At 42.3% G+C, this 15321-nt stretch overlaps 2 protein-coding genes across 4 annotated transcripts in view; one reads left to right on the top strand and one right to left on the bottom strand.

Moving 5' to 3' along the window:
• The window catches only part of LOC126397604 (uncharacterized), a 409985-nt gene that overhangs the window by 24194 nt on the left and 370470 nt on the right, over positions 1-15321 (top strand). The gene's annotated exons all lie outside the window — the stretch shown is intronic.
• Positions 2531-15321, bottom strand: part of cnn3a (calponin 3, acidic a) — a 34621-nt gene continuing 21830 nt past the window's right edge. The window contains exons 4-7 of the mRNA XM_050056512.1: positions 14697-14834; positions 14464-14580; positions 13546-13692; positions 2531-5563 (exon numbers count right to left, since the gene is read on the bottom strand). Coding sequence (XP_049912469.1) covers positions 5222-5563; positions 13546-13692; positions 14464-14580; positions 14697-14834 — 744 coding nt within the window. The 3' untranslated portion in view covers positions 2531-5221. The remainder of the gene's footprint in view (positions 5564-13545; positions 13693-14463; positions 14581-14696; positions 14835-15321) is intronic.

The following is a 15321-nucleotide window of genomic DNA, read 5'->3' as shown; positions in this document are numbered from 1 at the left end:
CTCGCAGATGACGGTTCGGGTTCATTCTCTCCTGTTGCGTGGTAAGTGTGGTCCATTCGCAAACTTTATAACTAAAAACACTTTTCACTACTCTCTATCGACGAACTACTAACACTCTCTGCCTCTCCTCCTCCTTCTTCCTTCCTTCCACTGTCTTCGTTAGTTTATTTATACACGCGAAACGCGTTCTCTGGCTGGCTGGATTGTCCGCTCGGGCTGCCTTACATACATGGCGGTGCAAGATGGCCACCTCTCTAAAGCAAGTTCCTTGCTATATATATATAAAAAGCATAATTATAAGGCTACGAAAACCAAACAAATTTTATTTTATAGCGATTATACACTTATATAAACATATTAATGGGTAGAAGATTCAGATTCAGATTCAGATTTGACAATAAACCATGCCAAATATTACACACTGGCCCTTTAATTGTTAACAAAAATATTACTGGTATTATCTGCGGCATAGTGTATTAGGAAAGAGCGGTCATACTTGACTTCAGATGAAAATCCACGCCGTGAAACATTAATCTGGCATACGTTTGACATATTATTTAGTCATTCAAACTATTTATGGTGAATAATAAGTGGTTGCCATTATTGTGGCCTAAGCCCTTTTCTACCAGCAAAACACCTTAAAGACAAAAAATCCTGGATGAGCTCCAATTTCCTGATGTTAAATTCAGACAAAACTGAAGTTATTGTTCTAAGCTCTAAACAACTCAGAAACTCTTTGTCTGATGATATAGTTTCTCTGGATGGCATTTCTCTGGCCTCTAGCACTACCATAAGATACCTCGAAGTAATATTTGATTAAGATTAGTCTTTTAACTCCCATTTAAAACAAACCTCATGGACTGCATTTTTTTCATATACGTTACATTGCAAAAATTAGGCCTATCCTGTCCCAAAAAGATGTAGAAAAATTGGTCCACGCTTTTGATACCTCTAGGCTGGATTACTGTAATTCCCTATTATCAGGTAGCTCTAATAAATCTTTGAAAACTCTCTAATCCAGCTAATCCAGAACGCAGCAGCACATGTACCGACAGGAAATAAGAAACGAGATCACATTTCTCCTGTTTTAGCTTCTCTGCACTGGCTCCCTTTAAAATCCAGAATTAAATTTAAAATCCTTCTCCTAATTTACAAAGCTCTAAATGGTCAGGCTCTGTCATATCTTAGAGAGCTCATGCCCTATTATCAGACCAAAACACTGCACTCTGAGAATGCAGGGTTACTCGCAGTTCCTAAAGTCTCTAAAAGTAGAACAGTAGCCAGAGCCTTCAGCTATCAAGCACCTCCTCTGTGGAATAATCATCTTCCTGTTTCTGGGTTGGGGAGGCAGACACACCATCTCCACATTTAAGACTAGACTTAAGACTTTCCTTTTTGATAAAGCTTATAGTTAGGGCTGGCTCAGGCTTGTTTTGAACCAGCCCCTAGTTAGGCTGACATAGGCCTAGTCTGCTGGGGGACCTCCTATAATACACCGAGCACCTTCTCTAATTCTCTCTCTCGCCTTTGCTAACATTCATGTCCTGTTACTGCATCTCGCTAACTCGGCTCTACTGCATGTTACTACCTCTGCTTCTTCTCCAGAGCCTTTGTGCTCCACTGTCCGGCAGGTTACCTCATATCACAGCTGTGCCTGGATCGTGTGACGTTGTTGTGCTGCTGCCGTGGTCCTGCCTGATGCCTCCTACTGTCATTAGTCATACTTCTGTTATTATACACGATTATTATTGTCACATACATACATACACACACACATTACTATCATATATTAATATATACTTACAACATATTGTACCACAATAGCCGTAGTTATTACTATATTATTACTACTTAAATGAATGTTGTTGTAAGCTACTGTCATTACTGTCTGTCCTGCATCTCTCTGTCTCTGTCTCTCTTTATGTATCATTTTGTCATATGGAACACTGTAAATTTATTATGTTGATCTGTCCACCCTGGAAGAGGGATCCCTCCTCAGTTGCTCTTCCTGAGGTTTCTACCATTTTTTCCCCTTTACAGTTTTTTTTTTTTTTTTTTCCCTTATCCACTGTGAGGGTCCAAAGGACAGAGGAATGTCGTATGCTGTAAAGCCCTCTGAGGCAAAGTGTGATTTGTGATATTGGGCTTTATAAATAAAATTGATTGATTGATTGACATTTCCGCCAGAAATAGATGCTGAAAAGACATAAAAAGAATGCAGGAAATGAAGTGCTTGACCCTCAAAAAAAGAGCCCAAGAAATCCTTCTTCAATGTGTCCCCTCAAATGTTGAAAGAAACCTACACCTTTGGATCATATAATATGACTTAGATGACTTATATTTGTGTGATCTATAGTGGTGGGCTGGTCTGGGCCAAAATTCCAGGGCCAAGTTTTTGTTCCAGTCAACCCCTGTATAGACAACCAGCTATTGTTAAAGAATTTATGGTAGTACCTGCTTCCTAGACATGTTTGTTACAATAGTGTGCAGATGCGCTTCCAGATGAAAAATAAGAATTTAAGGATTAATATATATATAATTTTTTCTTTATGAACCATATAATGGTGGACTGTTTCACAATAAGAGACATGGCAATAAATACACTTTAGAAATATAAGGAAAATAACATGAAAATATATGTAATGTAATGAAACAAGGACGTCTGTCTGTAAATTAGAGTTAGCTTGATTTTGGTCATCTGCACTAAAACTAAACAGCCACCATGCTTATCATAAAAAGAAAAAAAGATGGTATAGTGATTAAATGTAGTAAAAAAAAAAAAAAAGAAATAAAAGGAATAACACTATCACAAACTGTGGCTGTTATTGTGGCTGAATACAGACAGGGAGATAAGGCATATAATTCAGCCTATTGTTGAATTCCTTTCACGTGGATCATCAGCCCAGTTTCAGTCCAGGAATACAAACATGGAATGCTGCAGTCTCACCTGATGCTACATCACAGGTTCACAAAGTTATCACTTCAGTGTTCCATCATTCAGGTATGTTTTTAAAAGAATGTATTAAAAACTTTTTCATCACTGTATCTCTGCATGTCATTATTCTATGCCACTACAGTTCGTACAACCTTTGCTGCTCAGAGGAAAGGGTCTAGGTGAAGAAGGAAAGCACTGAACACAACACTGCATTGTAGGGCTGCACAATATATCGTTTGAACATCGCCATCGCGATGTGTGCATGTGCGATAGTCACATCGCAGGACATGCAATGTTTTCTCTTTTTTTAGAACATATAAACTTTTGTTTTGCTTCAGAAAAGCAGCTCTGAAGAAAGCTCCTTGCTCCGCTCCACTCGCCTCTCTCTCTGACACATGCACACGCACGCACACACACACACACACACACACAACACACACACACACACACACACACGCTGGAGTCACACACTGAAAATGAGCGACATGCAAGAGGGAGAAATGGTAAAGGTGGATTTAGTACCCAAAAGAAGGTCAACGTCCGAAATATGGAACTATTTCGGATATAAAAAAAGATGATATCCCTAATGCTCTGTTTAATCTGGAGTACAGAGACATGACCTCCTGGATCCCTTTTATATACCAGCAATCTTCTTCATTCACAGATGAACCCCCTTATTTTAGAGTATGACTTGTTAGATCACTGACCTTAGCCTGGATTAATAGAGTGTGCCAGTAAACCCAGAACTCCGTTAGTGCTTTTAGCACTTCCAGTTCTCTCGTCTAAAAGTCAATACGTTTTTTGAATGGGATTTTGGTAAAATGCCTCAAATAAGATCTGTGGTTAACAAAAGCTTAAGCGAGTTTCAGGTTTTGTTCTACGACATAAAACATGTCAGTAAATACCCTACTTGTGAATTTTGAAGCTTTTACGTGTCGTAAAAAAGGCGATTGCTAACAAGCTGCTCAATACGACAACAAACCCTGTCGGGGACATTAAACGTCATCACCCCCGAACAGGCGAGAGTGCTGGCAGTCCGCCATTACAGCTTCTTATTTAGCTTAAACAGTCCGATTTCCCCATTATACAATGTTTTTAAAATAAAGCGGCCAAAATCAGTTGAAAGCTTAGTAGCTGTGACGTCAAGAGTCATGCGACCGTAGAGTAGTCATGTAGTCCATTAAAGCCTAACGTTAGCTTTTTACTTCTGCCAATCACATTTAAGCTTCAAATGCGGTATGAAAGGTGTTCATATGTGAAGATTATCTCACTGAACAAAACCTGTATGTATCATAAACTTGTGTTAGCCACAGAGCTTATTTTCTGACATAATCCAAAACGCAATGCAAAAATCACATTCACTTTCTCTTCTGGGAACCAGCGTGATGCTAGCCTGGTTCCAGACCATAGACCCCGCCCACTCAACTGAGTAGGCTTGCATCTCTGGTCTGGCATACTGCAATGAATTTGCGATTTATCTTGTCCAAACGATGGATGGACCAATGAACGCCGGGGGTGGGGGCGGGTCTAGCGATTAGCCAATCAGTGCCACGCTGATGTCAAGCTGTACGCCGGTGGGTAACTGGTGAGGATAGCAACAATGGCGACCGCTACAGATCCTACAGACCACATTAACGATGCTATCGAGGTATTTCGCCACTACTCGCGTTAATGGAGGACCAAATTAAGGAAGCTGCTAAACTGGATTTAACGGCGATGCAGCTGGGCGTGCACGACGACGGAGACATTTTAAATGGGCAATGCTCGCTTGTTTTTGGCACCCCCAAGGCATGGATACTAATGACGTCAGATTCTGGGTGAGTCGTTGATCTCTACTGACTGGTTAGGGAAAAATCAAATTCCCTCCCCCTTGTAAATCGCCTTCAATGGAGGCAATGTCAGACTGAAGGTTCTGCGAGCTTCAGTCTGACACTCAGGCAAGCGCAATGCTAAACTTCCGGGTTTTGACGTCAGCCCTGGCACACTCTATAGAAGGGTATTATATGAATACAATGGTGTTGTGGTGAGTCAACCTAATTCTTTCCAATAGAGCTATTCAAGTCATCTGGTGAAAATTCTTGTATTTTATAAAATGGCAACATATATTGCAAAACAAAAAACAAAACAAAAAAATGCAATGTCAGTTTTTTCCAATATCGTGTAGCCCTACTGCATTGTATGCTTCAACACAAGAAAAAAAAACTAGTGAGGATAGCAAAAGACTTGCTCTGTTGTGAAGTTGATGAAATATACTAGTTAATACTGATCTGGCGGTGGAAGTCTCCACTAATAGTCAATGCTCTGATCATTGTAATGGGAGCTGTAGTCATCATGGTAACCTCCATGGTACTCGTCCTCCTGGAACTCAGCCTGATAGTCACTGTCGCTGATCTCGGAGCCATTGGTGCCGGTACCCTGGCTGCCGTTGGCGTGGATGACCGGCTCTGTTGGGGGGGCACAGTACTTTGGGTCGTAGACCTGTCGACCCAGACCGTACACACTCATACCCCTCTGAGATGCCACCTTGTTGGTGCCCATCTGGAGGGAGATGGTGGAGTTGTCCAGTGGCTGCTGCACCACCTTCTGGTCATAGATGTCTCTGCGGGTACCAGGGGCTGACATGCCTGCCTGCAGGAAACCAAAATGCAGCAGAAACTTTACCACATGATGGAGGTAGTATACACACACACATCCTGTAGTGAATGCTCTGCCCTAAATGGGCTAATTCTTGTAGATTAATATATTTAAGGAAAGTTCCCAGTGGGGATGTTCATGATTAATTCATCAAAGATCTATGGATAAAAGGTGTTGTATGCTGTACAGACTGTAAAACCTTTTGAAGCTAATTTTTGATTGGTGATATTAAGGCGATGAAATTGACCTGATTTGACTTTATCAATATTGGATTATCTGTCATTCACATTGATCAAGTTTTTTTTTTTTTTTTTCTTACATTTTCAAGGGTCACTTTAACATTGTAAATCATCATTGCAACACGGTGACCTTGTAAATGGTAATAATTCTTCACTTTACTCCACTGTTATCTATCTATGAAACCAATTTGGGTATCATGTATTCAGGTTTTTAGATATCTGGCTGAGATTTCTGCCTTCCACCCTATAGAAGAGATGACAATGGAATTTAGTTTGTGCTGCTCACAGCTTTGGAAAATTAAATTTAAAAAATGTCAACAGGGACTTCCGGTTTACACCTGCCATTGAGTAGTCACAGGCCAACATGCTCCATATATTTTAGCATGTTAACTTCAGTAGGACATGACATTAATATTCTGCTGGAGGAGCTTTGTAGCCTACACTTTGTATCACCATTTGTGTGTGTCATTGCAGGTAGAACACAGAAGCAGTCAGCTAAAGTTGAGGTGCAAAGTTTAACTAGGCCTGCACTCAAACAAACGCTAATGGCAAATGCTTGCACTACTGTCCATCACCCGGACCCAGACCCGGACCCTCCATTGCCTGCGGAGCAACCAGAGGGCAACACTCGTCTTAAGTTTGTTAAAGCAGAGGTGGCCACCTCTCGTCAACTACTGGACAACATAATCAAACAAAAGATGGCTAGTTTCCATGCTGATATCAAACATGAGCTGGAGGTCCTTCCCCAGAATACCAAAGCTGTTATCTCCTCTCGAATAACACAGTTTAGAGCCAAGGTAGCATCTCTACATTCAGCACAGACTGAGACAGCTACTGCTATGTGGGAGATCATGAATCCGCTCAGCTGCAATGATTCCCGCATCAGCGAGATGGAAAGTGCCATTTTGTAACTCAATCAGGTGATTGGTAAACTGAAGGACCGCAATAACAATCTAGAGAACAGAACCCGCCGTCAGAGTCTGAGGATTATCAGGATCACTGAGGGTGCAGAAAATGGTAAGGGACCTGCATTTGTATAGCGCCTTTCTAGTCATCTGACCACTCAGAGCACTTTTTACACTATGAGTCATATTTACCCATTCACACACATTCATACACTGGTGGCCGAGACTACCATACAAGGTGCTACCTGGTACTTAGTTTTTTTTTTTTTTTAACTCACTCACACACCGATGGAAGCATCATCGGGAAGGAGGAGGAGCTCCACAGGAGGAGCCAGGGATCGAACTGCTGATCTTCCAATTGGTGGATGATCTGCTCTACCTCTGAGCCACAGCCGCCAAATGGCAAACCCACTTCATCCATTTCTACCATTCTTTTCCCCCGTTAAAGGGTTTTTTTGGGGAGTTTTTCCTTATCCGCTGCGAGGGTCCTAAGGACAGAGGGATGTCGTATGCTGTAAAGCCCTCTAAGGCAAATTGTGATTTGTGATATTGGGCTTTATAAATAAAATTGATTGATTGATTGATTGAATTCACTGATGGCTTTGTTTTTTTAAGAAGGTTCTGCGCGACTTCATCTGTCTAAACTCAAAATTTCAAAGATGTAACCCTCGGTTGATAATTCTTGTAACGGATGTAAAAATTCACCTACAACATTAGCTCATACATTTTGGTTTTGCTTGGGTCTCTCGGGTTACTGGTTCTCCATTGTGAAGACAATCATCTCCCTAAGGTACAGTCAATGTGCATTGCTTTTGTCACCCATTTAGCTAGAAGACATTACTTAATTGGAAGCAGGTGACCCCTGCCCTCTCTCCTTTAAACACTGGGTCGGAGATACATTACAATTTTTTAAGCTAGTCCGCTCTACAAGGAGCTAACAACAATTTTGGCAGCGAATGGCAACCTTTCATTACATATGTCCTTAAACAGCTATGAGATTGTAGTACTGTTCAACATCTGCTATAGAATTCTATTCCTAACTGCAGGTGCGTGTGCGCACACTCTTGTATATTACTGTTATTTTATTTATTTCATTTTTTTTAAATTATGTTTGGCTGTTTTTTTTAATTCTGGGAGCACATTATTATCTCATACTAGATTTTATCTGTGTTTCCAAGGAGGTGAAAATGTTTCCTTGTACTTTCGTATACATACTTTCTTAATTGTGAAAACTAATAAACAAAAAGTGGGAAAAAAAATAAACAGCAACATATCTAACTCTGAACAGTGTCCCTGTTATGCTGCGTTCACAATGAATTTGGCTTTGTATGAAAAACCCAGCTGTCTCATTCATTTGAATGAGGCCAGTCCGGTGAAGCAGCAAGAGTGCCAACAAAGAGGGTTCTGGCTAAAAAATGCAGGGCTGTCAGCCAAAACAGGTCAGACTGGCTCAATGAGTGCTACATGATGTTGTACACAACATTAATGGGAAAGTCACTGCAGAGGCCATTCATGTGCATGCAGGAGCACATTCATAATAGATCAGTATGCATTGTAGAATGCATTATAAATTGCTGTGCATTGTTTTGGGGTCTGAGAAGGCTTCATATTCATGGCTCTGTTACTCCAACTGGACTTCCTGGATTGAATTTGATGTCTCACATATGTCTGAAACAACATACTTCCACCAAAACAGCTCCTTGCTTTGTTTTAATGCAGGACTAATTTTGGTCTCTACACCCGGTTGCTCAGAATAATCCACATTAGGTGTGGGAATCACAGAGTGACTCATGATTCATAGCTATTACAACACACTTCCCACAATCACAATGGTATCACAAGATTTAAAAAAATCCGGAATTATGTATTTCTTAGAACTGTAACAATAACAGAAGAAACAATATGCAAAGCAGTGCATAGACTCTAAGCTTAGCTTAGTGCTTCTTTACAACACACACACACACACACACACACACACACACTTTGCAGTAACAATTGCAGCTATTTAGAGATTTCACTATGTACAATCTATAATATCATCAAAAGATTCAGAGAATCCAGAGACATCTCTGCACGTAAGGGGCAAGGCTGAAAACAAACACTGAATGGCCGTGACCTGTGACCCCTCAGGCAGCACTACCTTAAAAACGGACTTGATTGTATAAATGATATTACTACATGGGCTCAGGAACACTTTGGAAAACCACTGTCAGTAATGTTGGGACCTCAGCCACATGTTTTAAACAATAGAGAGGCCTTGACAAAACCAGCCGGTCTAAGAACAAAGGAAACGCGCCAAGCTTCCATCCGGTAGCTATAAAAGTGTAAATCACTTTTGAAATTCAAACTCTTGCTCCCCATTGGGCGACAGCAGCCAGGTTCAGGTGGAGTCAGAAGGAATCCCCTATGACGTCACTGAGACTTTAATTGCCGCTGCGCGCTGACGCCCCTCGCATTCCCTGAGTGACGAGCTGCTGGAAGGAAGCCAAAGCTTTCTGTGCGCAAGTTACTGCTAGGGAACATCTCAAACGTTTGAATTTAACCGACCTAGGCCGCCCTTTTGTTTCTTGACTCGCTGGACGAGAAAAGACACTTTTTCTTTTGTTTTTAACACTCCACGGAGCACCAGCAGAACGCCGCACAACCCCGCCGTTCCTCAGCATCTGCAGATTTTGGAGAACCCCCTTTTTTTCTCCCGAGGAAGACGGAGCCATCGAGGCCCTGTTTCTTCAATCGAGTCAACTCAGCTGATCCCTCTTCTGCCACACGGAGGACAGCATCTTTAATTCCGCTGTAGGACGCTACAGCGGCCGCGCACTCATCCCACAGCAACAGATGGGACACACATCATCGCGCCGGCGACTCAAGTAAGAGAGCTTCAGTTTGGGCCGGGACTTATATATAGCGTGTGACTTAAGAGTGACTTTAACTGTGATTTTGTGAACTTTGAGGACCGCCGTGTCCCTTTCTTTGATAATCTGATCATTGATTGCTGCTTGTTGTTGCGCTTGCCAGAGCAAATTGATTGTGCCATTAGTGTGCTGGCCGCGCTCACAATACGCCGCATTCCTATCTGTAACAAAGACCAGTGGACGGTAGGCTGACCCAGTTAGTCTACCGGCCTCTGAGGGATAGGAAAGTGACCATTGTGTTCCTCCACGGCTGCTTTTACCTCGCGCTGATTACGAGCGCCCGCTCGCCTTTCGTCTCTCTCTCTCTCCCTCTCTTTTAACTAACCTACACGCACACTCGCATGCATGCGCACACACACACACACACACACACACACACACACACACACACACACACACCTTATACCTGTGGTAAAATCACACATTGCCTTGTGAGCAACTCCTCAAGAGCAGTTCGCCATTACCACACCCTACACACCTACACGTGTTTGCACAGCTATTCTGTTAGAGCATACGGTGTGTTTGATCCCGCTGGACGCCATCTTGTGCGTACTTTAAAGGTGACACACACACACACACACACACACCCACCCACTTGCATGCTTTGATTTGTTGCTTCTAGTAAGTCAATTTAGTGTAGTATGTTTATTAAGTGAACAGCTTGTGATTGTTGAATCATAATCGTTTAATAAACATTTGTGACTTTACTATAGCAGTCCTCTGTGGAGATTTGTGCATTGTTTTTGTATCAATAGCTGGTTGTGATGGTCAGTGCTCGGGTTCACGCCTTCTAATTATTTGATTGTTAATATTCACCTATATTAGCAGACTGAGACGAGGATTAGTCCCTTTTTGTCTAAAAACCGGTTGGTCATTGATCCCTGTATCCAGGGTGGGGCCCCGGAATTATTAATACACATTAATAATTTAATTTCTTAATTAATTACCATTGGTAATTAATGATCAATAACCAACTTGCCTTTAGCAAATCCCTACAGTAAACACAGTTGGTCGCTGCACCTGCAAAAAGTTCACACTACCATGCAAAGCGAAAGCCATCAACAACAGAACACCGCAGACTTCTCTGGGCCTGAGCTCATCTGAGATGGTCTGACACAAAGTAGAAAAGTGTGCTGTGGTCTGACCAGTCCACATTTCAAATTGTTTTTGAAATAATAGATGACGTGTCCTCAGAGCTAAAGAAGAAAAGGATCATCTAGATTGAGACCAGAGCAAAGTACAGACCCAGCATCTGTGATGGTATGGAGGTGTGTCAGTGACCACGGCATCATGGGTAACTTGCACATCTGTGAAGGCACCATGAATGCTGAAAGGTACATCCAGGTTTTGGAGCAACATATGCTGCCATCCACACAATGTCTTTTTCAGGAACGTCCCTGCTTATTCCAGCAGGACAATGTGACACATTCTGCACGTGTTTCAACAGCACGGCTTCATAGTAAATGAGTGCAGGTACTTGACTGATCTGCCTGCAGTCCAGACCTGACTCCCATTTAAAATGTGTTGCCCATTATGAAGCACAAAATACAGCAGTGGTGATTCTGGATTGTTGAGCAACTGGAGTCGTTTATTGAGCTAGAATGGGAAGGAATTTCACTTTCCAAACCTCAACAATTAGTTTGGATGTTTGTGTGTGTGTGTGTGTGTGTGTGTGTGTATTCTACAGTATTAGTCCTGTTAAGTCAAATGAAAGAGATTGGTGAGGTTAAATCTAAGCATTCTGGTTTATACATAAAAGAAATAAGTGTTAGCTATAGCCCCATTTCCACCAACACTTAAAGTATAGTGCCTTTGGAGCCAACAGTAAACCTTCAGACATGGTACCTAGACCCTAGGTCCGTTTTGCATTTCCACCACAAACTGTATTCGTAAATGTGGGTGAGGTTGTTGTCACTCACTCCTCCATCCAGCACTCGCTGTATTTGCTGGCTCTTCAACGGTGACACAGATGGAAGTCTGCATCTAATTTATCATCCATAGAATGGGGTTGCACACCCACATTTTCAGAACAAAAAAGAACAGGCTGCAGTGACGGTCTCTCTCGTGGATATCTAAAAATAGCGGTTTGTGTATTTAGTCCTTCTCAGGCAAGCGCAGGGCTTAAGTGTTACTGAAGCCCACAGGAACTACGCTCCATGACACTTGTTTTTTTTCCTCCCAAGTGTCATTTATTGATATTCCTTAAGGCCCAAAGTTACACATATGTAAAGGCGGGGCTGCTTGAGTGACAGACTGTCTGCGAGGTGTCACCACAGTCTGTGAGGTCAGATCCACCCCTCGCTCCTCCACAGCTCCACCCTCTCATCCAAATATGGTCACTTCTGGCTCCAAAAAACAAGACAGGACTGGAAATGGCGAACTGAAGGCCTAAAAAAACTGGAATCCACATGGGTGACATTACGGTAGCTTTGTCCATTATTTATACAGTCTATGAATATATGTAGTAGGGGCTCCCTGCTCTGTCTCTCTTTCAGCTAAGGGGCCCTTGACCTGAAAATTTTTGAAGACCCCTGACTTACAGCAATGAACAGAGGTGTCGTCAACTTGAGTTACCTTCACCTCACCAGCTGACTTCTCCACCAAGGCCCCTCTGCTCTGCTGTTTACTCTGTGTGTGTTTGTGTGTCTCTGTATGTGTGGGAGCTCTGTTGGACAGAGAATAGAGGAGAGGCTAAAGAGTGATAAGATATTACAGCAAAACATTATAAAGTGCTGATAAAAGATACACTAACATCAGAGCTTATCAATACGATGGCCACTGTCTGCAATTTTTCCACAACTTCTGTTCACCTTACCCTCATTCATTTGATAAGTACCACCGTGAGGAGTCTTTAAGTAGTCACTCTGACAAGTCAAACTGGCAGTAGGCGTTGTAAACGCCTACATGTTTTATCAAAAACATTGATATGTTATTTTTTGATGCTGTGATCAGCACAAATTAAATTCCATTCCCCTGACCTGTATTGAGGTGGATGCAGAAATCTCATAGACAGATATAAACCTAAATCTAACTGCATGAATGGATACCGCGAGTTGTAGAACTGTTCTTTGAAACAGTCCTCTCATTTTGCTTGGTTTCATCTGGTGAAATCAGGTCTACACTTAAAGGATAACTTCGGTATTTTTCAACCTGGGCCCTATTTCCCCATGTGTATGTGTGCGTATGATTCAGTCTGCAGTGCTCACTTCTCCCAAGTTGACTACTGCCAGCCGAAGAAGAGAAGACATCCAATCCCGAAACACCTCTTCCTCAAGAAAACGGCTGTCCCACGAGTGAAGAGAGCTACAGACACAGTGGAGCAAAGCTCTCGCGACTCACGATCAAGATGACGTCACACAGCCCAGAGGTAAGGGAAACGCTCAGTATGCTATTTACAGAGATAGCACTGGCGATCTGAACCGGTCAGTGGCGAAAAAAAGCACTTTTAATGCGCAAACTTATACAGGACGCATTTGCCCCTGTTACCGTTTTAGCTCGTTTCGCGGCTCCTGTTTGCATCCACCTCCCTCAATACTAAACCAATTTTAAAACGAGTTGTACCTACGAATCATACGCACACATACACATGGGGAAATAGGGCCCAGGTTGAAAAATACCGAAGTTATCCTTTAATGCACAAAACTGGCAGCACTGCCATATTTACTGATTCAGACAGGATAAAATGACCCAGTATAAACTCTACTCTTCCATTTTCCAGGATAAAGAACATGGCTTTATCATTTCAACATAGCAACTCAGCAGTGTGACTATGGAACTGTGTCACCAAGCTTCACCAGGCTTTGGCTGTATGGAAAACATTCGTTGTCATGTAAAGGACTAAATAATGTTGGTCTCCTCTAAGGGATTATTTAAAAATAAAAAGAGCCAATCAGAGCAGCATTAGAGAAGTGGGTTCTAACCTGGCTGGCTCCTTTGTTGGTTCCCATCTGCAAGCTGATGGTGGTCTGGTCGTAGGGTTTGTCAGTCTGAGTCTTTGGATCATACAGATGTCTTCTGGTTCCATAAGCAGTCATTCCAGCCTGACTGGCACACTTGTTTGTCCCCATCTGAGGACAAAAGACCAGCAGTAGGATCTCTCAAATCCCGCCCCCCAACACACATTGGCAGCGGCAATGTTGACACTAAAGTGTATCTCCCAGCCTAGCCTGCTAGGTGGCTGTACCTACACTAGTTGCCAATGGTTGCCAACTGCTAGTAACGGAAGAAGAAGAGGAAAAACTTTGAGGCAACAACAACTTGGAATTCACGTGTGAGTTTCTTATCAAAATCGTCTCATTAAAAATTCGAAGCAACCGGAGTTGATACTACGGCGGCCGAGACGTACATAAAAGGCTTTTCTCGCAGCGCCGGCCGCGCTGGAAATAGAGCAGTGGGCTGAAGCAGAGCGGCGCGGCGCGTCAGCTGGCACCGGTGTGGGTTTGTTCATAGAATATAATGGAGGCGGGCGTTTTGACGCGTGGCGTATGGCGGCGGTGTGTGTTGCACTTTACTCCTTTAACCCTAAGATGAACTACTGACATTTTTAGTAAAGGTTATTGAAACTTTTGTTCATCGGGTGTTCGTCCTGTTTGGAAGAGCTCCTAAACCTACCCTAGTCTGGATTTTATTAGAGAGTGTCAGAGTCCAATAATTGTTTCACTGCAGGAGAAATGACACGCTCCCAGGAAAATGCTTAATCTGTTTATTCCTCTGCCACTAAAGTAGTTTTATATAAAGCTACAAACTAAACATTAGCTCTCAGTGACATCAGCCTAAAGATTTAAGTTCATGTGTTGTGGACTTGAACACCACACCACTTGAACACCAGTCATAGTTACCTGCAGTCCAATGACACACTGACCAGCCTTGATCTTCTCGTCATCAAAATGTCGTGCTTGTTTGTCTGCGTATTTCACTCCAATATCGATCTTTGTGTCCATACCTTTGGTCTTTGCCTAACAGACGGGACATGCTGGTCAAAGAACTGATGTGATGCTGGATTTGTTTCCTACAACAACAGAAAATGTGTTTCTCAGTAGACAGCAAACCTCTGAACTGTATGTTCACTCACCATGCTTGCCAGTGCAAGCAGTGTGGTCTGGACTTGAGTCATGTTCCCATTTTCAAACAGGTCATTGGCCTCAAAGATGTCATTGGGCTTTAGGCCATAGGCCAGGATAGCTTTGATGAAATTCCCAAGGTTTTCCAGCTGCAGAGAGCAATGGGGGGAAAAAAAAGAAAAAAAAAAGAGTAATAGAGGCTGGGACAGGGAGCCAACAAAACCAGGAAGAAGCTGCTTCGCGGTTTTATGTCTCTGTGAACCAGTCAAGTTTCTCTCACTGTTTACATCCATGTCTGTGAAAACACGGATGCTCCATACACATCTCCCCCCTGACAGCACATAAACTCTATACAATCAGCACAGTTTCAAGGTCAAGAATAAAGTCACCAATTCAGTATATGACCAAATATTTCCCCTTCGGTTCTGTTATGATTAGGGATGCACGATAACTTTTCTTTTAAACCGATACCGATAACCGATAACTTTCATCTCCTAAAGGCCAATACCGATAACCGATAACACACACACACATATACAGTGTACACACACACACATTATATATATATATATATATATATCTATATATATATATATATATCTATATATCTATATATCTATATATATCTATATATCT

This window comes from Epinephelus moara, chromosome 11 (genome assembly GCF_006386435.1).
Source record: "Epinephelus moara isolate mb chromosome 11, YSFRI_EMoa_1.0, whole genome shotgun sequence".
NCBI lineage: Eukaryota > Metazoa > Chordata > Actinopteri > Perciformes > Serranidae > Epinephelus > Epinephelus moara.
This window is presented reverse-complemented; position numbering and strand designations above follow the sequence as displayed.